The sequence below is a fragment of the Eutrigla gurnardus genome (assembly GCF_963514095.1).
Source record: "Eutrigla gurnardus genome assembly, chromosome: 12".
Taxonomy (NCBI): domain Eukaryota; kingdom Metazoa; phylum Chordata; class Actinopteri; order Perciformes; family Triglidae; genus Eutrigla; species Eutrigla gurnardus.
In genome coordinates this window covers 11,075,670-11,101,336 of record NC_139926.1, presented here as the reverse complement: position 1 = coordinate 11,101,336, position 25,667 = coordinate 11,075,670, and the positions used below count along the sequence as shown (strand labels likewise).

Genomic DNA, 25,667 nt, shown 5'->3' with positions numbered 1-25,667 from the left:
TTCAGTTCTGCTTAAAGCACAAGCACAGACAAAAAGAACATATTTTCACAAAAACAAGATCAAGTAAGCAGGACAATATGATAAATATGGAAGTGCAGTTGCTAGACATAAAACAACATAATTAGTAGTGAATTAGTAATAATAATGAAGATCAAAGATGTTCAAGGAAACAGGGAACTTGCAACATAGACGGGTATTTAAGAGAAACATCTAGTCAAATTGCACTTGTCACTGATCATATCACGGGCATTATTTTGGTGTGTGCAAAAAAAGGGAAAATCACAGGATGAATAGAAAAGGACAAATATCTCTGCCTCGCCATTCAATTAGCCATTTTATTTGGCTTGATAATGAAAGAGAAGCTCTCTGCCTTCTTGGTTGAAATGTAACAACACTGCTCACTTGCTTATAGCACAGTCGCAGCTGAAGGTTTAGAAAGCCAAAAATCTCAGGACCTGAAGTGATTTATGAGTCACTGAATCATTGTTGAGTCACACTGTTCAGCCTCCTGCAGATACAGTGCACTAGTATTTCTATGCTACTGGGCCACAATTCTTACATTTGTACTATGAGAAATTGAAATAAGCATAATTTTGAATATTATTACAATTGTATTTGTACACATTTCCCCCTAACCTTCAATTGTTGCTGGTAGATAGAAAAGCAAGACTAAAGTTCAATAGTCAGGCGGCTGTTGACTGATTTTCTGCAGCATAACTAGGGTTTGTGTTAACATTACACCATTACAACCTGGTCCATAGGTTCTATTTTCAGCTGTTTATCTGGGTAAAGATTGTGGTAGCAGCAAGCTTAGCAAAGCAACCCAGACGTCCTTCCTACTAGCCATATCCTCCTTGGTTAACATGGGGCGTTCCCAAGGAAGGAATATACATAATCCCTCCAGTGCGTTCAAGGTGTACCCCAGGGACTGCACCCACCTGGGCATACCCAAAACACCTTCACGGCAAAGCATCAGGGAGTCATCTTGAATGTATCCTATTCCAAGCACCTCCTGTATACGTGAGCTGACACATACATCCTCATGGGAATTGCTAGGTTATAGTCGGAATAGCTTCACACGAGTTTGGTCACAGGACCAGGTGTGTTTATTCACGTGATCACTTGTCATCTTTCTTGTGATTGAATTATAAACGGATAAAGAGTACGCCCAATTAATGACTATTGGTAAAAAGTCAGAATTCATGGTTCGTTAAGAATGTCCGCAAGACGATACACAAATAACTTTTAAAATGCTAGTTTTGGCAAAGGCGGTCTGATCGATCAGAGCTAGGCTATGCTAACACTGTAGCTACGCCATAAACACTGAAAATAACGTGGTCTCGGCATAAATACGACAGCAACCTTGTTGTTTGTACCGCAGACGGTTTCAGGTTTATATTTATGGTTTCGTTCAGTCTCTGTATGAAATGGAAGATTCTATCGTAGAACTCCGGGAGACCACAGACCGCTACCATATGTTTTGCCTCCATTACTGATTCACTGACAAGTGACGACACAAGGATAATCTCATCGCTGATTGGCTTCGTGTCTTTAAATGTAATTTGGTCACGCAAATAATTCACGTCACTTTTGGTGCGAACGCCCATTTAAACAGCGTACCGAGCCTGGAGGCCATGTTTGTCAGATTTACACACTTGTCCATTTCCCCCATTTGACCTTTAAGTCTTTAAGACCTTTAAATTTGCTGAGAATAAGTGTTTTCCCACAACAGATACAAAAGTGCCTGCAGGGAAAATGTCAAAGTTTTCAATTTTAAAACCTCATCTACTGCATCCAACCTTTACTCAGTACCCAGGAAGCTCGTTATCTTCTGATCATATTACAGCTTATCTCTCGCACTCAACTTCAAACCACCGTATCTACCATCGTACTGGATCTGTGATCCTGAAACCCAAGAAAATAAATATACCATTAAAAAAAATGTGTATTTACTTTATGTGCTTCATCATACCATTTCACCTCTCATGTCTATTTCATTATACATGTGAAGCACTGCTACACACTTACATGCCAGCAAATATTTAACTGAAAGCTCAGGAGGTTAATATGATATATTATGGATGATACAAATAAATAATTCAACCAGATGTAAGAACTGTTCTGATCTGTTTACTGCCACATGTCATCAACAGTCACCTTGGTTTAGAGATAATGATGTTATTGGGCCTGCTCTCTTCATCCATCGCTTTGCTTTACTTCCTTTAAACCTCCCTTTCTCTCAACATTTCTGTCTACTTTTACGCTAACGTATGTCATTCACAACAGTTGTGGCAAATATTACTCAGTTCAAGAGAAGAACAAACAAAGCAAACACACAAAGCATATACAAAGGGATAGAGCAAATAAAAAGTGTATATTTCCTGTCACTTGGCTTTTGAAATCATTTCACAACATGGGAATAAAGGAAAACCAATAATATGCATCAAACTGTCTGACAGCTGCATTATATTTTCTCGCCAACAACATTCCTTTTTTTTAAAACCTCCAATGTAATATGCCCCCCATACAACCTCCAACATAAGTTACCATTTCCAACAGGTGCCATTCTCATTAGGTGACGTTGCTCTGGTGATGGTGAGGTGTCCACAGGCTGCATACTGTCGGTGCAGCTCAAATGTATGGCAAACAATGGCATCCCAGCAAAGCTTCACAGTGTCGATAGCAAAATACATTTCCATACAGGGAAGGTGAACTCGGTGGTGCGTCTGTCTGTGTGTCAGCAGGTTACCTGAGGTGGGCGACTTGCTTCTCTCCATGTCAATGGACTGCTGGTTGTCAGAGAGTTCAGTAAGGCCTGCCGCAGCCAATGGCAGCCAAGAATAAGAAAAAGTAGAATGCACACAATCGATGAGATTCTTTCAACCTTGCACATCATATGTATTCAACTTGGTTAACGTCAGCCACCCAGATCCCCAAGAAAAAGCTCACAGTGTATTTCTGCATAACCAATTCCCAGTATTTTTTATTTGTGATATGTGTGTATGTGTATTTGTGTTATTTTATGAGATTTAAGGTCTTTAGTAATATTTGACATGTGCTGCATTCAATGTTTCTTTTTTTTTGTCTTTCAGGAGCGGAGTGGCTGAAACCTGATGTGATCTGCACTACAATCTGTCCAGTATAGCCGATATAAACTTTCATTTTAAATGTTCAACCAGATTGCATTAGAATGTCAACATGACAATACTTGGGCATCTACAGTGTGTAGTGCAAATCTCATGATTCAGTGGCATGTACAATCAAAATACAAAACAGGACAAGCACGGGATCTGATCAAATCTGATCACATGCACCCAGCACAGGCCAGAATACAAAGTATGAACTTACTTCCTGTTTAAAAAACCACCACAAAGTCGTGTTCCTTTTAGTCCAACTATACATGTGGGCTGTTTAAGCTGCATTCATTAGTGTTTTCATTAACAGCCTCACTGAGCCGTCACACTTGAAAACATTTTGATTAATTGTATTATTTCTCTTCAGTTTGCAGCAACACTTCTTGATGCAAGGCTCCTTCAATCATTTACACTGGCTTTACAAATGATTGAAGACTGAAACAGGGACTCTCATTGAACCTTTTTCGACATATGAGATAAAGAATTCCTTTTTTGTCATTAACCAAAAGCACGCATTTTAGTTTCACCAGGTCCAGTGGATGACAAGGCTTTATTCATTTTGCTTCAGTTAAAATATACATCACATAGATCATATAATATTTATAACTGCCCTTACTTGACAGACTCAAAGGAGTGGATCTCTGCAAGGAACATACCATTAGACATGACTGGAATAGGGTTCTATTTTATACGGCAAAATATACCTATAAAACAATCACGTTTATTCCAATCATCTCTTTGGTTTGTCCCTTTGCTTTCAGTCCACATCATGCCTTCCCAGTCCCTATCCCGGCCATCTCTATCAATCCTGTTGTCCAGTATGTTCCACCACAACATTGGGACACTCCCCCACCACCACCCGCCGCACACAAACACAGAGTCCCCCCAGCCTTAAGGAAGGCCCGACTTACTCTGATAGGATGTACGGATCCTTTTCTTTGAATCTGAATAAAAGTTAGACAGGCCGCGCATGCAAAACTCTGTCAGGCAGGCCCACATGCCCACACCAGCAGCCACAGAGTCACCAAAAGGGAGGAGGAGGAGGAGGAGGAGGAGGAAGGAAAGAGTAGCAGAAAGGATGGTGGGTGGGAATAAAGAGTGAGAAGTGACGGTAGAGATGCATGGTAAGGAGAGATGGGAGAGGAGGAAACAGGAAGGTGTGAAAGAGAAAAGGAGTGTATGAAAAGGGTGGGAGAGGAGAAAGGGAGGGGAGGGGGAAACGATGATTACAGAAAGAATGTGACGGTAAAGTAAGAGAGGAGGGATAGATGGAGTGAAGGGATTTTAGGTCAGAGGGAAGGGGAGGGAGGCAAAAGGAGGGAAGGGGGAGAGAGAAGAACACAGGCTTAGAGTGGAAAAGAAAGTGAGAGCAAGCAGCAACCGAGTTAGTGTCAGGGGAGGACAGACAAGATATACTCGCTACCGCTGCAGACCCCAGAAACGCTGATGATCCGTCATTTACACAAAAATGGAACTACTGTGCTAGCAGGCAACATATCATCACTTAAATAGCATCATCAAAATGTATATGTTGTTGCATTAAATAAGTGCTTTACATTGCATTTTACCTATAATGTTTTTTGCCAAAGGCTTTCTGTCCTAACATAGTATCTACAATACATTACACTACAACTAAAGACTTTAACACACCACAAAGATCAATAATCAAGCATCATTTTATGGAATGAAGATACTAAATTTGATTGACATATATAGTATACACATATGTGGTCGACAACAGCTAAACATACTGAGAAAGACAGAAAATGTATTTCTAAAAAGAGAATGGCTATAATCTTAAAGTGTAGTTAGCAAATGCCATGTATTTCAATGGCTTTTAGACAGTGTTCCTGCTGTCAATATTATATCAACTCCAGCAAAGCACAAGCTCAAGAGCATAATACCACCACCCGGCGTACAGAAAAATGGCACAGTTGCCCATTTTGAGTTTTCCTTCCTACTCCAAACCAAAGTGCTTTGGTAGTCAATAAAAGCACTTATGCATTGGCAAATGAAGAAAATGGGTTCTAAATCCCCAAAACATCTCTCTTCCTACCATTATATCACTTCAATACAAATCCTGAATACCTATAAAGTGTTCAGTATCAGCTCCACTTTAGGAAAACATTGGGAATTATTGAATACGAGAGCTTACTACTTTAAATTGTTTAAAGAACCAAAATATTATACCACTGGAGCTGCTATGCCCTTAAATCCAGAGGTTCCTGTTTGGTCAAATAAGAAAGCTGCGTGTTTTAGACTATACTTGTTGTACGGTGTTGCTGGATATTTTCAAATTAAGTCTATTCAGAGATCATCACCAGTTAGAGAAAAGGGAGGCAGGGGTCAGGAAGTACAATGAGACCTCTGTGGCTTTTGATTACAGAACTATGCTCAAGCAGGACTAAAAACGTAAAGGACAGAGAAATCACAGAACAACATGCATAATAATGCCAATGTGGAATGACACGCAGCGAGTTCACATGCACTTCATATCATAGTGCAGATCTGTGACAGGCATACTGAGATGGACGGATGAATTTCTCTTCTTGTAATGTTATTGTGTGAGAGAAAGAGAGGGAAAGTAAGGTTGGACTGATACAGGATGTTGAAGGCTGATACAGATACCATTACCATATTTATTGTAGAATATATTTTGCACAAATACGCAATTTACTCCTTACACTTTTAAATAATTGGACTTTACCAGAGATGTTTATTTCTATAAGGGATAATCCTATAATACAGCTTTTAGATCATTTGACAATAACACTGAAATCCTCAACTAAATAAAAGTGGAGACACTGCAGAGGAGAAATACTTTGTTCCAAGTATCCAGTAGCATTCAAACGTTCATCTTTCACTACCGCAATATACAAAGAAAGTAAAGTAAAGTAAACATAATATTTTAAGGAATGGCCCCTATTATAGTGTACATGATCATATATTTTATATTTTTGACCAGTGGTGGAAGAAGTATTCAGATTGTTAAGTAAAAGTAAATTCATGCCACATTTTTGTTGGTACTGTATTATCACAAAGAATTATCAAAAGTTAAAGTAGGCGAATGGCCTCCGAATTATATTACTATATACTGTATATCATGTTATTGCATGTTTATTACTGAGACATTCGTACATACTGATCCAATGTGTAGAATCACCTACTCAATCTTCAAGGGCTTGACACCAGTGTTATTGATCAACATAATCAATATAATCAAACCACCATTAATTTCAGATTACTCATTAAAGATATATCAGATTTGCCTGCTAGATCAGTCTAACCTTAGAAATAAAACAGATAGAGAGGAAGGAGACAGAAGAAGTAGGAAGAAGTAACAGCAGTAGAGATAGGGAGAGTACAAGAGAGTAGAAAACAGATGGTAGTCTGGATGTAATGTCCAGTCACAGGATTGACGCATCGCTGCGTCGCTACACGGTGAGTGCTGGTTGTGTACGTGCATGTGGGTGTGGGCAGGATCCCAGAGGTGCATGAGGGTGCTACCTGAGGTGGACTGTCTGTTCCTGCGGGGCGAGCGGGTAAGGCGTTGGTAGGGGTCGGCAGCTCCGTACAGATCCAGTGTAGACATACACAACAGGATGCTTTTCTGCAAGTAGTCCACCACTGCAAGGCCATTACAGTTCCCAAACGCCAAACTGAACACACACACACACACACGCACACGCACACGCACACACACACACACACACACACACACACACACACACACACACATTTACATGGAGGAGAAAGATTTATTTCACCAGGTTATTCTCTTTGACACTAAATGTGTGACATGTAGAGCTATCAAACACTGTCAAATTAACTGTGACATTTTGGTGTAATTGCCGTCAACAAAAGCCTGTCTCTATCTCACACAGCTGCTGTCTTTAAATATGAGTACCAGATTTCCCATAAACCCCCTTGCCACCTGCTGTTCTAGAGGTCCTGGTAAAACTGATCAAGTTTGTTTTTGTACAAAAGATCTTCCTATTCATCAGGCACCGACCAGACGATATACACAACAAATGCATTTGCCTCACCCATGTTTTTCTGATAGCTGGGTTGAATGACTACAGATTGAACCACTAATGTCACTCAAGATTGAAGCCGTCCACTCAATTACTGCTCGCCTGTATCCACCATGCAGATGTCTGCTGCACTTAACATTACTGTCACATGGTCAGATGATTTGATTTGCGACAACAGCAACCACAGTGTTGTCTCCGATTTAGAACATTTGACCAAGTGTTTGGATGGCTGTTTGTCATGTAGTAAACAACAATACCACAAACACGATGACACATTTGAAAACGCATCATTAAGAATACACTAGAAAACCACCAAGTGCAAAGGCAGCAGTGGCCAAACCCCACCCTTATCCAGCCTTTCAGTAAAAGCAACACTGAAACACAGCTAAAATATAAAGGAAGGTCCGCCGTAATACCAGAGCAGCTTATTATTCATCATTAATAGAGGACAAATAAAAACCCCAGATTTATATTCAGCACTGTAGCCAGGCTGACAAAGAGTCTACTGAGTCATGTATTCCTATAGACCTTAGTAGTAATGACTTTATGAACTTCTTTAATGATAAAACTCTAGCTATCAGAGTTAATTACTCACCTCCTGCCTTCAGCCGGAAACCATGTTACCCTCAAACACGGGAATCTTAGAAGTAGCATTAGACCTGATATATAATTAGACTGCTTTTCTCCAGTCAACCTTCACCGACTAACGTTGAAGATCTCCTCAACGGGATTGCCATTGCCTCAAACACAACCGTAAAACTTATCTTTGTCCACACTTTAAACAAACTACAAGGACAGCCTTCATTCACCTGCGTAACATTGCTAAAATCAGGCCCATGCTGTCTCAAAAAGAAGCGGAACAGCTGCATTTGTTACCTCAAGGCTGGATTATTGCAATTCATTATTATCAGGCAAGAGAAGGCTAATCCCAGTGAAAAGTTGAAATGTCATTAATTAGTTTCTTAAAACGTAAACTGTCGGTAAGGTTTATAAATGATACTAAACATTTAAATATGACTTGGCATAAACAGTGAACTTATGATTTGTCACCAACATAAGTGACATAATGTGACCAGAGGAGACAGCCACATGCCTTTGTGGTGCCTTTAGTAATGTGTAAAGACATTTATGTGGCAGTGATTTATTGCTTTTAAAATTCTTCTGGTGGAGCTTTTGTGTGATGGATCTTTATGTTCACTACTTGTTGCCTAAAGTAATGTCAATGGTGGACATACATTATAATCTGCATAATAATCATAACTGAAGTACAACAAAGAAGTCGGATTAAACAGAAATCTATGTGAGCATGCGTGTGTATTTAAAGGTCATTTTTAATGGAAAAAGAAAAAGAAGAATTAAAAAATGAATTTCCGCAATGCTCTTGGAACTGTGAAAAGCTTTAAAGGAAAGATGGCCCTGCCTTGACCCACACAGATTGTTATTTTATTAGTTTCTGGCAACTCCTATTCAAAGCAAGAGCATTCAGCATTAAAGCATTCAACTTCTCTTCAACACTGGAATATATAAGAAATGTCAACCATTACCCAAGTCAACATTGAGAACTTTACCAAGTATTATAATTATATGCTATATAAAATGAACGCTAGAGAAGACAAAAGACGAACAGAAATGATGAGGTTTTAGCCCACTAGTGGCTTTGTACAGGTTCAGGGATCCAGTATACTATCTTGAAATTCAATTTGGCAAGTTCTGAGTGCAGGCCTGCACACAGTGCAGTGATGAAAGCTATTTTTGGGCAGTAACACATCTCTGCCTGTGTGAACACACCCATTCTGATATTGACTGGACTATACTGTAAGCAAAGGTGGTGCTGAATAAGGCACTCCATAGCTCCCGACTCAACATCCCAATGCTTTTAAGCCCTCACCCTTCACAAGCCTTCACTATTATTCATAAATAAATAATCACAAACATAACCAGTTGGTGTTATCTTCAGGTGTGTAGTGCTCTCCCTGCATGCACAATAACACACATTCACATGACAAACTGGCCTATTTAACCATCCGTGGATCTCGTCGTTCCTGCTGCTGACAACTGCTAGTCAGTGGCCACGACCTCGACCTTCACTCACTTTATTCTATGTTACATCTTGCCACAGAAAATATGGTGTTTTTTTCTGAATGCCTTGTAAATACATTTTTATGTCAAGACATCTCAAACCTAGCTACATAGAAAAATACTGTTCCAACCCTGTGCTCAGGTTATATTAACTGCAGGCTATAATACTCACCCTAACCATACGGGGTTAAAGGTACTACAAATTAATATTTGACCTATACCCTTATCCATCATTTTTATGTCGGTAGAGATTGAGGATCATCACTTGCTAAACCAGGGGAATTCAAATCATTCATTGAGTGTGATTCTTGGGATACCTGTACATACTGTAAGCATGTAATATCTTAAATAGCGTATCAGCATAGGGCCTGCTACTCTTAGCGCGACCCTCAGTGGACAAATAGGAACAGCATTGCATTTTATTGAAAAAAATATTGAAAATGAAAGACAGCCCTGCAATTTTCAGACTTGGATTGGACCCTTTGGTGGGTCGGTTTTGGTCACCGGGCCGTATGTTTGACACCCCTGTGCTAAACTAATGCTACAGTAATATTTGCTTGGCGTTGCTAACTGCTGCTGGTAAATTCTATTCATCTATTGGACAGACAGCCATTAGAGACACAGATACGCAGACAAATGCACAGAACTATGCAGCCCTCCTCTTGCTTCCAATTGGATCCAGCAACATGCAATTCCTCTGCTACAAAGTCAATACAAATAACTATCTGGTGCTTTGGTAGGTTCGGCCTATGGTGTAAATCAGCCATTTACAATTTACAATTAAAAAAAGATTCTTGGTCACACACTTGTAATCATCTGCTTTACATCCAATAATACTAATACGTTTAAGCTACCATTGTAACAAGACAATAATCAAAGATTTCAGAAGCTTCTGAAGCTCTGTAATCAATTCAAGCACACTCCTCTAAACAATAATAGTGATCAGGACCATGGATAAATAAACAAATTCTTCATATATATTCAAGAGAATATAGACACAAATGAATAGTCACACAGACGGGTATTAGACCAGTAGACTGACATGCATCTGGAGACTTACAGGCCATAGGCAGAGTTGATGTCCAGGCTGGTGATCTGTTGTGGAGGTTCTCCATCGACCCACAGCAGCTGGATGACCAGCTCTGCCTGGTAGCCAGGAGGGGCCCGAACCATCCGGTCCTTCACCCTGAAACAGAGATCACAAATAGACAACACAGATAAATAATTATCATATTTAATTCATATTTTTGGCACACAAAAAATAATCAGTTGCTACATTTGTTGCAGAAAAATTATGACGTGTGTGAGTGAATCGTACTTAAGGCAGGGGATGCTGTCTTTGTTACCCTCAGACGTCCCACTGCCGGGGCTAGCTGGGTGTTGGTGGTGGGCTTGGGGTGAGTGGGAGCCAGACTCTGAGAAGCAGGGATTGTTTTCATTCTCGGATGGAGAGATGACATCCTCAGCCTCACACTGTAGACGCACTTCTAGTGACTGAAGGTGACACAGATGCATAATAACTTCATTAAATCCTAAAACAATGTGTTGCATATCCCCTTTAAAAAAAGGTTGAATATATATTTTTCAGTTAAGATTTCACTAAGAATTACATTGGACCCAGCTTAGACTTCTTATGACACACCAGGTTGCCACTCCTTTACCTAATTCTTATCCCACTTACCACTATCTGAGTGTTGGCATCATATTTGCTGAAGCGGTACAAGATGATGTGGGCTGAGATGCCAACCACACAGAAGATGCGACTCTGTGGGCACCAGCTGACCATTTGAATAGCAAAGGGGTCTTCCTCCAGCAGCTCGGCCGCCCTGCCCTCACCAAGCTTTGGCTTCTCAAATGCTTTGGAAGTCTTCAGCTTGTACAACATCTGTAGTGTGACTGGTTAGAAAATGGTTAGTTTAGGTGTATTACAAAAGATATAGTAAAGGGAAACACACATAAATTGAGAGGATTGAACAACTGACATTGTCAGGGGTGGAAGCACCTATGCAATGTGGGAATATGTTGCCCAGTGACGATTGTTTTAGGTTCTGGGACATTGGACTTCTGTGGTATTATATGGTTACCATTCATAATTATGATTAGAGTGGCCGTATAAACGGCATTAGGCAACTAATGTGACCAAATGAGAGGAAGTGGACTTCAGCCCTCCAGAAACTGTGCGGTGCCTTTATTAACAAATGAGCTGAGGTGCTTCAAGTCACCAACCCTCATTATTTTAGCACATTTAACTTCAAGGACTTGTTGATTAAAGCAGGCTGGACTTCGAAACAAATAAGGAATAAACATTATATATCAAAATATAATATTGTATATGATTATTATTACATTAGGAAAATAAATGACAAAACATAATGCGAGCCGCATGATACAAGAACATAACCTCCTGTGTTTTTGTATCGATTGACAGTTAGCGAAAGTTACGTGGTATAATGAGTATTACAAGCGAGACAATACAGTTATGTGGTGTATCATACAAACACAGGACTTTCCCCAAGGAGTCCGCTGTTCATGTCCCATGTGAAACCAAAAGATGATGATTCGTTACATGATGTTTTTTCTACCCAAGTTAAAAACACGGCATTGTCTATTTTGCAAGTGTGATGCAGGGCCAATATAAAATAAATAAATAAATAAATAAGAAGAAGAAGAAGAAGAAGAATTGATAGGACTTATATAGCATTAGCACAACACTTTTTTCCAACAATTGTGTTTGATGCAATGCCAGTAAATATCATCGATGGACCACAGCTGTCAATAACATGTGACCACACATTTACACATTCAGTTTTTAATGTCTAGCAATGGCAAATCTGAAAGTACTCACCATGAGATTCATTCATGAGAAAGCTGTGTAACAAATGCCTGAGTTGCTCAGGAAAACAGAAAAGCTTAGAGAGTGGACTTACTTGCAGATGCGTCCCAAAACTTAATTGATCCATCAGCGTGTCTGAAGAAAGAGAAAGAATAGCCCTTTGTCTATTAGTCAAAATGAGTGTTCAATTATTCTGAGAAGGGATCAGGCCATTAAGGGAAAAAGAAGAACATTTAACCTTGCTCCTTGTTTAATACAATTCCCAACTGTAATAAATGTTACAGCGATCTTAGAACTTCAAAGATTGGGTGGTGACGATTGCTTATTTTAAATGTTACTTTCCTGCACCTTATGTGCAGGATTGGAGTGTTGCCTGAAGCTGACAACACCCAGTGTACATGCTTCAGAACAGGTTAACATCCTTGTCAAACCCTCCCAATGCAGTCCAGGTCATGCTGTGCTGGTCCTGTCATGATGCGAGTGAGGACAACACATATACAGTAGTTTCCTTTTTGACTGAAAAGGGTATTATGGTACCTTTTTCTCCGAATAACACTGGCTGATCTTCACCATGTGTTTGGATGTAAATGTCTCTCTGTATCAACATGTTTTTAATATTTCTGACAAACCCCGTGACGATGATCTCCGGATAGGTGTGGGAGCCTAACGTCCATGTTCCTCCGGCGATTGGCCACTCCTGACATGGTGAGAGACGGTGTTGATTATTTTAAAATCACATCATCTATTGCTTTCTCCCACTGGGTCCTGTTCAGAATATGTCCTTATATTCCAAATCACAGAATAATCATGTTGGGGATTTTTGCTGTAGTTCCCAGCAACACATGCTTTCATCCTCAAATACAAAACTGTACTGATTTAAATAACCTATAATTTAAGTTTATAGGAGCAATTATTTTGTGAGGCGGTTTGTCCATAAATTGTGAAGATCATCCACATTACAATAACCTTGAGAGAACAAAGCAGTGGTGTGCACTGGCAAACCGTTACACAGTATTACCTTAAATCCTTCTGAAAACAATTCTACAAAGATTTCTAGAATTTACTTTTTTTACTTGCAACACAAATAGAATTAATTACCAAATAAGAGTGAAACTGGCATGAAAAAGACAAATACAGCACCCCCATATGTTCCCTCTCCTACCTTTTGGCTGTAGCCAGTCTTCTTGTGTTTTGCTCCTATCGAGTAGAGGATGGGGATAATGTCTGGAGGACAGTCTGCAAAATAGGCTGTGCAGGTAACCGGAGACTCATGGATGTCCATGGGGTAAGGATTCTCAAAGACAGGGAAGCTGCAAGACACGTACACATGATATGGTATAGGATATGTTATGCCACTATGGCAAAATGGACAGAAAAGGAAAGTAGAAGTTGTTATTCATTTGAATAATAAAATCCCCATTAAAGTTGCTCACTACAAATAGCTACCGTGATACATTCGATTACAACTCAAACTGAGTTACAGGATCAGCATTACTAAAATATATTGTTCTATACTCTGCTTCACTGGCATTACTGCATATATAATCCATAATGTAATGGCATATATAAAGAATGCAGGTGAGATACAATAAAAATGTAATTATTGAACGAAATATAAACTTCATGAATACTGTGTCTCAGCTATGAACCCCTCTAGGTGCAGCCCACTGACTTATTATAATGGCTAATTAACACAATTAGCAGCTAATCAATGACCTGATAATGTCGACAAAGACAATCATGGCAAGTTAAAAAAACATTAAGACATCATGAGATTTATATGTAACAGCTTTAATTAGGTAACCTATTTAAGTAGTCAACCTCATTTAAACCCCATAGACACTGTAGACCTCATTTAAAGTGTGTTGCTGCTATTCAAATGGATCACCTGGCCTCAGGTGTTAATCTGCCATGACTGCACCACGTCAGCACCGTTCACCTTTCCTTTCATTTCTTCAGATAGTGATAACAAGTTAATTCAACTAGAGTGGTAACATTTTCTCCAGGAAAGTGACATGTTCAAAGATTCTCCCTTAAGTGTAGATCCGAGTGACACTGTTTTGATCTTAACTATGACATGATTTGGCTTTTGGATGAATGGTATAAGTAGTTTTTTCCCCTGATGTTATGTCAGGTGATTTCATCTAACGGTAATATTTGACATGTGATGGGACTCTCTCTGTCACAAGCAGCTTAGCTGCTGGATGGTGTGTTTTCAAAATACTTACTTGCTCTGTGTCAGATCCACCACGATTAGATCCTTCTCCAAAAGCACCACCACTGCGTAAGGCTCTTGAACCTCTGTAAGATACAATGCCAAAAGAGGATAATGCTTAATCCATACAGTTCAGTTACAACCAGACATAACAACATACTCATGAGTGTTCTTAGGATATTTATGGCATCCAAGGAAAATGTCCAACCCTAAGTTAACTTGAGTTTGTGCCTCTAACGTTTTCATAATTTGTATATAGGGAGAGTTTTGTATTGCTGATTAAATTGGAGTGACACACACAGTCACAGTTGCAGAATAGCTCAGGTTGTTTGATAACACTTGCTGCCGGTGTGAAACATATTCAACATGCTGCATAAACTAAAGAAAAGAAAAGAAAAAGAAAAAATCAATTTTATGAGTAGTGGACAGGATGGAATCTAGGAAGAACAAAGGAGTCTATGAAGAAGCCTTAGAAGTGTTAGTGCTTTTATTATTATGGCTGCAGAAAACGATATCTCAAAATTTGACTTAAAACCACACAAACCACTGAGCTTCATCCAGAAAATATGTGACATCTGTTTGGTCATTGTCTTTGTATACACTCACCGTTGTTGTAAGGAGTCTCGCAGAGTGCCATGAACTCGACAATAGGATAGTCCATCTCCAGCACAGTGATGGCCTTGCCATGCATGATGGTTAACGTTGGCCGCCGCCCTGCCTTGTCATATGAAAGACCCCCAGAGAAGATAACAAAAGGCTCGCTGTTGTTGAGGGAGAACAGGGATGAATGAATCAATAAATACAGTTAGACCAGGCATGCATGTGGCTTTTAATCAATTAATTAACCACTGACCAAGTAAAATCAATTAGTGAAACATTAGTGAATAAAACATATATGGACATATTAATCAAATATAATTTTTTGATGATTTTTTTGCTTCTGTTGGTGACTTTTGATCGTTATAGGTAACCTTCATATTAATTCACTACATGGTGAAATCACCACCACAGGATAAATCGCTCTGTGATTGTGTATTCCAAGTATAATCTAGTGTTATCAGGAAATGTGATAGATCTGAGTATTAGTTTAAAAAAGCACACACCTGTTCCTCGAGGTCTTGTACTCCACTTTGAGTATGGGTTTACACGACTCCTTTCTCCCATCCTTTTGTATCTTTCCTTAATTAGAAGAAATAGCAAAAGAATGAACACGTCAAGACATTAGCACATTTACTGTTTGCATTTCCTGTTAAATCTACTGAAACTAATGCACATGCTACATTGTTATGTGAGCAGTTTGATCAGGTTACTCTTTGTGTAACATTAGATTGGTGCCAGCGATGCTAATGTGTCACAATTTAACAAAAGAAAAACTATGTTTTAGTGTTATACAACTGGTTATAAATAAAAAATAAAATAATAAAATAATTGTATTACCTCCATTACTACCTCCTTAGCTGCTTTACTCGATTGCCAAATACAATACTAATACTTGCAACCCTTTTTCCTCCACAGATTTAAGTAGTAATACCAAAAATATGTCTCTTTATTAAACTGACCCTGCATACTTCCAGCACATTCAAATTTTCCACTTCCAATTGTACTTTTCATGGAACGGAAGACCATTATCACAGTTAGCAAGTTATGGAGAGGTATTTTTCTTTTGCTTCAAATAATATAATTATGATTATGCCACTGAGGTAAAATAGGCAGTGCGGTTTGTGTGTTTTACCACATGGGCATAGTGCTCTAAACTGAAGCATGAGAGAAATAGAAAGCATGAGAGAAATAGAAAATGTGTTAAGTGTCCTGAGATGACTTCTGTTGTGATTTGACACTATAAATAAAATTGAATTGAATAGAAATTCTAAACTGTGAGTCTTACGAAATGAGTAAAACACCAATGATAGAAGCTAGAGCACATACAACATAATTGAAAAAAAAAAAAACATCAATCAACATATGTACTGCAGGGAAAGCTTCAACTTTAAGTTTCACTAATAGCCGACATTCTGGCTCTGTCATTAATACAAGTTTAAAAGTAAAATGAATAAAACGTTAACATCCCTTTTGATTTAAGTCAGCTCTTCAGACACAGTAATCATACTTTAGTTACCAGGAATTGTAATAACAGTAAGCATTTTGCAGACATACTAAAGATACATTTTTCAAGTTAGCAATGACAAGTTTTGTCATTATAAAATACAATGAGGGCAGGACAACATCTCCTAATATACTTTATGCATATTGATTTCTGGTGGTTTTAAGTGCTTATCATGCAACAACTATATTATAAAGGACAGCGAGAGGGAAAACAAATAAGAGTATGTGTAAATGGCACAAGCCTCTTGGTACTACTTTGGTATTGCTAAAAAAAACAACAACAGTTGTATAAAGACATAAAATGAGTCAGGGTAATGTGCATTTATTGTTACATCTATTTTTTTTTTCATTCCCATCTCACTATGACTTCTGGAAGTTTATAATACAAACAGTGATGTCAAACTGGATAATTGACTAATGGTCTTCTGTCGTCCTTTAGTGCAGAGCAAGACATTTGAGCACTCCAGATACCAGTGATAGCCGCATCCAGCAAGCAAAGCAAAAGCAACAATGTCGTGATGATTGGTTTACAGAGTCAGAATCACTTCATGAATCTATCTTGAAACAGAATAAGTTCAATTATTTACTACTTGAACAGAGGGAGCTTTATTCCCAGGAAATGACATATTTCGCGTTTACTCTTCCTCTTTTCCAAATTCTTAGTTTGCCTCTAGTCATTTTCATCTCCCCCTGTCCTTCCTTCCCCTTCCCTTCTCTCTCGCCCTGTGTAATACCCCATATCCGACAAATATCTGGCACATAAACAATCTGCTTCATTTAACCATGCCTTCAGGCCCGTTGACCCATCATGCATTGGCCACGTCCTTTCCTCTCGCCATCCTGTTCCGTGATTTTGTCTGAGATCACAGCCCACAACAAGGGACTATTGGTCGCCATAGATCTGACAAGGTCAAGATGCCCTGCCATCGCCCAAAACACACCAGAGTAGGAGAGAAACCGGAGGACTAATCAGAGGAAGAGCACACAGAGCTACATGTGGCGTGGAAGTCATTCTCACCTGACAGCCAAATAATCTAAAGTGGCGAGGACAAACACCACGCATCCCACATTGACTGTCGTTATCAAATATGCTTTGTCATGCATTCTAATTGTGCAGACACCTGGAAAAGAGCTTTGTTTGAGTAATAAAGAGTTGGTGGCTGGTTGCATTTAATAAGCATTTACCAACTGTGCTGCAGTTTCATGTTACAGCTGACATTGCTGAAATATATTGCACACAATTAAGGTCACACTTTTACCTCATGTTTGAATTAGCAGGAACTGCCTTTCTGTTATGTTTAAAGATCGAATGCATGTTTCATTCTCACATAAAACAAAAACATTGCAATTATACAGTACAGAATTAACATAACATGCCTACCTGTCATGAACCTGTTGGAAACTCAACCCATTGACAACGTGAAGCATTCATTTATTCTACCAAAAGTACATGAATTCAAAGCATGTTCAATTTCTGTCAGCTGTATTATAGTAATTCACAGCCCAAGGAACCACTTTTCCCAGCATGGGATTAATAATGTTTCATTTTGTATAGTAATTATGCTTATTATAATGAATAATTATAACAAACAAAGTGGATGTGTGTCTCACCATGAGGAAAGGTGACCTGGAATGGCTTGGTGGTGTTTCTGAGATTCCACATCGACAGGCTGCCGTCTGAGTGACTGCACATGAACTGCTTCCCTTCATGATGCCAGCCGACTGAATGGATGGCCTGTTCCAATGAGAGAGGAAATTCACTTTTAAAGACCATGTCATGTAGTGTTTTTGTCAACGTGTTTGAGATTAGTTTAATCTGTTTCAGAATATTTCCTCATTTCAATTGAGAAACAGGGGTAAAACCGGACAGCTTGTAATTTATGCTTTCATCCAACTACAGTAAGAAAACATGTGCTTAAAACACACACACACACACACACACACACACACACACACACACACACACACACACACACACACACACACACACACACACACACACACACACACACACACACACACGTCAAAGAAATGAAAATGTCAAAGGTTGCATCAACCTTATCTAAGCACAACTTAAACAATTGCTACATACAGTTGGTTTCCTTCAACATATGATTCATGTGTGAATTTGAGGCAGTGCCTTTGAACAAAATAAAGGAGGCACAAAATAACGGATGGAAAATAGAAAAGCTAAATTAAGGAAAATATGGCCAAATGTCACTTGTGATTTAACAATGAGAACACAAGTATAAAGGCTTCTAATTCTATCAGTAAGAGTAGCTTTGTCTGTGAAATGTAACCGGTGCTGTTCTGTTTGTACTCGGCTGAGGAGGTGTGAGACAGAGATGCCAGGATTGGCTGGAGGTGATGCACGCATTAATGAATGTGAGCAGGATGTGACTCTTCACAGGAGATGTGACAGGAGACGAGATATGGCAGCGGATGCAGAGGATAAGTGCCACGGGGTGAAAATGTCTATGGGGCAAATTGGTTTTGGGGTCATAGGGGTCGAAACAAAACGGATTAAATATGCGTGTGTTTGAGAAAGATTCTGTCTCTGTGTGTGCACGCAATCGATATTAACAAACGGACCATGGATAAATTGTCCAAAGACATGCTGTATAAATAGTAAATATGACCAATTTTAGTCCATTTTACAAAAATATGGTTGATCTAGTTTTAGTTTACACTGTGCACTCTAATTACGAAGACTTGTATGGCTGATAATGGCATAATGCATCTTATCTGTAAATCTGATCACTAAATGTTATGTAAGATTATGAATTGGGTCTGCAGATCATTTAAAATATATCCTATTCTCTCCTACTATTCACTCTTTACACAGCAATTAGTACACACCTTATCAAATGGCTACTTAATAACGAGAACCCAAATGGTGCACCAAGAGCACTCGCTCTGGTTACGCTCCAATGCTAACTGGGAGAAATGGCAGCAGATTTTGTCAACACCTGTTTGAATTGACGGTGCTGTGTGAGTTGTCAGAGGCAGCTTGGACTGGAAGCGTGCCTGGGCTTTCCAATTACTGCTTCTTTGGGAAAAAAAGCAATAATTGGTTGGCAGGCAAACAAGTATTAAAATAAAAGTCGGTTTTGTTCAAAGTAGAAAATTGCCCTCCATTTTGTTGAGATTCAAAATATTGGCAGACCAATTCCTGTCACTGACGAGGATAAGTGATGGGGGGAGATGAAAAGATCAGACGGAGGCTAGGCATGCATTCACATGAGAGCACTCTTTCCTGTTTCAATCTGATTGATGTTTTTATTAATACTGGATCTCAGTTCTCTTATATCTGCTGTACTATTTTGTTATGAATCAGAGTGTGTTCTGGATTATATATTTTTTAATATTTACAGGCCTCCAAGCTACAAAGTACGATGGCGTATTAGGGCCACTTTAGGAAAAAATAAAAACTTTGCTATTATGACAAGTGAAAGCTAATGCTAGCATTTACCCCAACTGCCCGATCAATAAACACCCATAAGATGACAATGTAGGCCATATAAAATGAACCAACAATAACCATCAACAGCCATCACCTCTGAAGGACCTTAGCAAAGCATTGTCACACGTGATGTATTAATTAGAAAGATAAACGCGACATTCATGGAATTTTAGCTAGCATATGCCAGTTTTTAGCATCGTAATAAAGCAGCAAATTTGAAACTTTTTTTCTCTGAATATTGCCCACCTCTCTCGGCTCCGTTCCCCATCCCCCCCCCCCTACATTGGCCCTAATACGGTTCGTAACACAGTAATGATTTCCTGGAAATAGCGAAAACAAACATGATACAACTCTTTATGTATTTCATCATTAGAGTTTTGTAAATGTCCAATCGTATACCCCTCTCTGCGTGATAAGCCCTCATTTTTGTTGTAATTTCCTGTTCTCTACTCACTATACTTAATTTTGTCACATTGTAATACATACAATTTTCAAAAACAATTGAGGGACTAAAATCACACATCAGATCTTGATGAACAAATTATTCAAGCTGAACTTAAAAAAATAAATAAATGCAGGATTAAAAAATCATACCGAATATCAATATCAATATCAATATTATATATATATATATATATATATATATATATATATATATATATATATATATATATATATATATAAATCACAGGCTGATCCAATGGCAATTTCATCACAGCAACTCATAATGTGACTCAGTAGTGTGTTTGGCCCCCGCGTGCCTGTATGAACTCCAGACAACATCCGGGCTGCTCCTGATTAGTCTGGATGGTGTCCTGGGAAATCTCCTCCCAGACCATGATCAGGGCATCAGTGAGCTCCTGGACAGTCTGTGGCGGTACTTATGTATCGGATACACCGATACATAACGTCCCATAGTTGCTCAACTGGATTTAGGTCAGGGGAACATGAGGGCCAGTCAATGGCATCAATGCCTTCATTATCCAGGAACTACCTACACACTCTGGACACATGAGGTGAGCTAGTCCAGCACCAGGAGGAACCCAGGACCCACTGCACCACGATGAACCTAGGTCCCACTGGACCAACATAAGGTCTGACAATCTCTATGAGGATTTCATCCCAGTACATAACAGCAGTCAGGGTACTGTTACATTTCGGGTAAGGGTACAGCACATTTCGCTTCAATTAAGTCTCGTAATGCAGGAGTGCACAGTGGAGCTCACCTCATCGTAGTAGATTCTGAAGTCAACCTTCTTGCCCCGGAGGTCCCATTGTACGATTGTCCCGCTCTCAAACCCTATAAGCAGCTGTGGAGGGGAGTGACAAGGAATGTAAAGTAAGAAAGTGAACAAAGATATTTTTAATAGCATAAAATAAGGTGAGGACAGCCCAACAGGACCAATGCAATTGACATAAGTGCATGCTTTTGCTGTAATCTAGGGGAGCAATTTTGCTTGTGCCACCCCAAAGAAACTTATTTTCCTACTCTCCTTCCTCCTTTAAGCCTTTAGTTCTCTTATCCTGTCAACGTTTCACAGCTAGTCTGCTTGTGAGTTTTGTGGTTAGTGAGGAATGTATAACGTTTAATGTGAGGGTACGTGCATGGAGACAATTTACACCATCACCTGCATGGGACTGCTTTCTGGCTGTCATTTGGGGAACATGTAGGAACAGAGCTTAGACTTGCAGAAGCTAAACAAAGATGTCGATTTGTAAAACTGTGTCCTGTTATCTTGCAAACCTAGCTTCTCGTAATTGCTCCCCTTTTGTGGAGCAACAGATGACTGCCATTGCTTGACTGTGTGAACACTGATCAGATCGTCAACGTCTCACATATGTCATTTAAATTTCATTTTAGAGAATCTATACAGGACACATGCACACAAATACATAGAGTACGCAACACTTATAAACACACCCACACACGCACACACACACACACACACACACACACACACACACACACACACACACACACACACACACACACACACACACACCGCACGGCATATGCCTTCTCGGTCACATTAGTGACACACTTATAACACTGAAGATGAATAGGCACCCATGAACACACAGCTCCTGCATGCACTTACTATAAAAACAACGTCATAAGCACAACACACACACACACACACACACACACACACACACACACACACACACACACACACGCACACGCACGCACGCACACAGACACGCTAAAAGGGTAGAGCAAAGTCAACACAATCTGATCACAGATCAGAGGAGATGGGGAGTGATGTTGGAGGAGTACTGCCTTGAGAGAGTAGAGAAAGCAGCTCTCCTGCTGTGAGGAAAGACTGTGTAACATCTCAAATCGTAAGGCAGGAAAAAGAGGGAGCTGAGGGAGAAAAAGCCTGCCTCTCATACATTTTGCAACCCTAAAGCGTTAGCATTAGTGACACTGACAGCCCTGTTAACAAAAGGCACATATAGGCATATACTAGGTATGCAAATGCAGCTCTACTGACTAAATTATGAATACATCTGTAATGTCTTATTTAAATGGTTGCATTAGAAACAAGCAACTTTGTTCACTGCACTGGCAAGAGTTGCTCATGCACTGAAATATGAACACAGGAGAAACATTAGTTCAACGAATGCTGGCTGAATTCAGTTTAGGTGAGCCATTTCCAGCTTCCTCATATTGTGATTGCTGACTCCTAAATGTAACTCAGCCATCACTAATGTTATTAGATACACTTTTTCACACTATGACAAGTGGTAATGTCTGTAGAGAGAAAATGCTATTAAGAGCTTCCTGGGCTAGAAATATGCCCGGCAAATAAACAATAGCTTATGTGAACAATGGTAGATAATATGTGACAAAAAAATACAGATTTACACATCCAGAAAACATGAAGCAACATTATCCTTCCTCCAGTGTTTCTGATTAATATTCTAGATTAATATTACCCCTTTGGTCGAAATTTGGGTAAACGGATTCTTCTCTGTTGTTAATAAAAAAACTGGGAAGCCTGTAATGTCTGTTATTGTTATCCATCATTGTCAATTGCTTCGTTTTCGAAACAGGAATGTTCCTTCCCATTGCTTTAGTGAAACAAACATTTGTGATGTCATCAGCTCTTTTATCAAACCAGTGCATGCGATCATTGATGATTAAGTGTGGGGAAACCACCCTACTTTTATAATAATACAATATCCTAAGTACAGCCAGATCTGTAGCTATATCAGCCATATCTAATAGGCTAAGATACGGAAAAGTGCCTGCATTATTTGCAACCCTGTTTATCATAATGAGCATACAGTTTAATGTGGAGCATGGATGATTAAAATGAATGTTTTTAGAATGAATGTCTAATCCCTGCTGCTAGACGTAAGCTTTTTACTTATAACAACATGGAGAGAAATCCAATCCTGGCCATTGCAACCTAAAGATGTTTCTACTTCTTAGGATAGTAACATTAATAACTCTAAAAATGTTTTTGTTTATTTTAAATGGCACTTGTAGCACTTTGTCTTTTGTGACAGCAGCTGTACAATGTTGTCTCATTTTTATGTCTTCACAACTTGTCAAGTCTGGTTTCACACAGAGGCAGCGAAATCCGTTGGGGAAAATCAATGACCTCTGTTTTACAGCACCTCCACCCACCGCTTTTCTATCCAATTTGACTGCAGCAACAGCTACATCCTGAATACATCAACTATCCTCAAAGAGATTACCTACATGAATACAGAATGGACACTGTACTCATAATGTTTTTTTTTTCTGTAAGCCAGAAATAAAGTCAGAGAGTTAAAGATGACTAATTAGAAAGAAAAAATGGAAGGTAGAAAGAAATACAGACTATACAAGAAAGACATAGGGGAAGTAAGGGGGCAGATATGTGGCAAAGAGGGAAAGGCAGAGAAGTGGGAAAATAACATTGAGCCTCTGCAACCTGTGCTGATATGTGTCCAGGAGGAGACCCAGGAGGTGTTGCTGGTGTTTCTTTTTCTGCCTACTTACCTTGCCTTCATCCTTTGGGCTGTCACTCAAATGAACCACAGGTCCTGGATGAGTTTTAGTTGATCTGTGACAAGAGGGAAACATAGGAGGGAGGTGAATAAGACAGCAGCCGTAATGTATTTAAACACCATGTATTCTGTAATGTATTCATGTTGCATGTAAATACATATTGATTCATTCATTATTCATAGATTAAGCATGACATTTATTGGCACTAGAAGAAATGTTACCTACTGACTGTATTCATATTGCTTTCCAGCAGGGAGCAACAACAACCAAACATTACAGTATGTATAGTGTTGTACAAAGTTGTACGACAAAGACAAAATTCTAGTATTAATTCAACATTTGTGACACTAAATCAACAATACTGCTCATAAGTATATATATTAGACAGTATACTTTAACTTTACTGTCTTTGAAATATCCACATGGCACATACTGTAAAGAAATTAGGCTCCACGCAGGGATCGTTTATAGCTAGAGCTCCAGTCCTCTAAACTCTTGAAATCCAACAAAAAAATATATTATATAAAAAGTATATTATGTAAAGTAAATTCTTATCCTCTTACTCAAGACCTAAAAATGACCGCAAAATGGGTAAAGAGGCTGTCATGATTTAGTGAGGAGATGTTCTCCAGACCAAAATTTACATCTGGCCACCTGGTCACCAGTGAACTTTACTGTCTCGGCCACAATCATCATATGTTAGTGGCTAAAACACTGTCCTCTCTGAATAAAGGCAAAAAAACACACAAAAAAAACTATGACTGGCACATTCATAGGCCTGTTAAGTTATGCCTTCTGCTAGAAGGCGATAAAAACCACAGCCAAGGTCTCAATGGAAATCTATTGAGCAGTTAAAGTAGTCCTAAGGTATCAAAAAATCATATACAATACACAACACCTGTCCAATCAATGAAGTGCCACAATGGGTGAATGCCAAGAGCTAATCTTGCTACAGCAGCCATCCAGAACAAATAAGGCACTAAACTGAAAGACAATGTCTGATATAACATGCATGCTTTCTTGAACCCAGTCCTTTCTTTGTACATCAAGAAACCCACACCACAAACACTAACTAACTTCCTTTTGAGTTTACAAGTCATTACAGCGTTTGGGAGGAAATGTTCACAGCAGTTATTGAATTTTGTATGGACAGGGCTGTGACTAAGGGCGAAGGCTTGCTATTGTATGTGGAAGGTCATTTCCTTTTAACTGAAGAAAGCCGTCACACTGTGCAGACAAATACGGGAGAGTTGCTGACTGAATCAGGGACTCCTGGTAAAGTTTGGCTTTCAGTTTACAAAGCCCAGCCTTTGAAATGCTCACAAAGCAAATGAGAAAGTATTCAGTAAAAATGTAAATGAGTTGAACGGAATTTTGCCACTGTCGGGTACAGCAATATATTCTGAGATGCTGTGAGGCTATATATTATTGAACATAAGTCTTACATTACATTCTTAAAGGCACTGGTTCTGCTTAAGAATAGTAACTGACAACACACTGATTGCATTACCAATGTGAGTTGGCCCCATTATAATACTAGACCTGTATAATGACTTGGGTATGATAATTATTATTAAAAGTGTGTATTCATTAAAACTATCGCTTTAATGTTGCTTTCCCTAAGAAAACAAATTATATTCACCAATATCATCCTAAGTAATTTGTTGATTTGTTTTTCATGATGTCTTCCTAAACCGCAGAAATGTTCACATCCCATGTCTTCGTTAATTGAAAGCGTGTGCCAGTTATTCCTAATTAGCAAAACCCTGCGAATGCCCATAAAAAGGCATGAAACTGCAGGGC

At 39.1% G+C, this 25,667-nt stretch overlaps 1 protein-coding gene across 12 annotated transcripts in view; it reads right to left on the bottom strand.

Moving 5' to 3' along the window:
• The window catches only part of stxbp5l (syntaxin binding protein 5L), a 110,900-nt gene that overhangs the window by 23,110 nt on the left and 62,123 nt on the right, over positions 1 to 25,667 (bottom strand). For 7 of the 12 annotated variants that reach the window (XM_084022360.1, XM_084022366.1, XM_084022364.1 and 4 more), the window contains exons 6-20: positions 23,856 to 23,919; positions 21,088 to 21,171; positions 18,010 to 18,133; positions 15,399 to 15,474; positions 14,902 to 15,056; positions 14,309 to 14,381; positions 13,243 to 13,390; positions 12,710 to 12,777; positions 12,175 to 12,215; positions 10,929 to 11,143; positions 10,566 to 10,741; positions 10,308 to 10,433; positions 6,642 to 6,793; positions 4,046 to 4,114; positions 2,750 to 2,815 (exon numbers count right to left, since the gene is read on the bottom strand). In XM_084022360.1, the coding sequence (XP_083878486.1) occupies positions 2,750 to 2,815; positions 4,046 to 4,114; positions 6,642 to 6,793; positions 10,308 to 10,433; positions 10,566 to 10,741; positions 10,929 to 11,143; positions 12,175 to 12,215; positions 12,710 to 12,777; positions 13,243 to 13,390; positions 14,309 to 14,381; positions 14,902 to 15,056; positions 15,399 to 15,474; positions 18,010 to 18,133; positions 21,088 to 21,171; positions 23,856 to 23,919 (1,637 nt within the window). The remainder of the gene's footprint in view (positions 1 to 2,749; positions 2,816 to 4,045; positions 4,115 to 6,641; positions 6,794 to 10,307; positions 10,434 to 10,565; positions 10,742 to 10,928; positions 11,144 to 12,174; positions 12,216 to 12,709; positions 12,778 to 13,242; positions 13,391 to 14,308; positions 14,382 to 14,901; positions 15,057 to 15,398; positions 15,475 to 18,009; positions 18,134 to 21,087; positions 21,172 to 23,855; positions 23,920 to 25,667) is intronic. The other 5 variants (XM_084022365.1, XM_084022369.1, XM_084022370.1 and 2 more) reach the window with 1 other exon arrangement.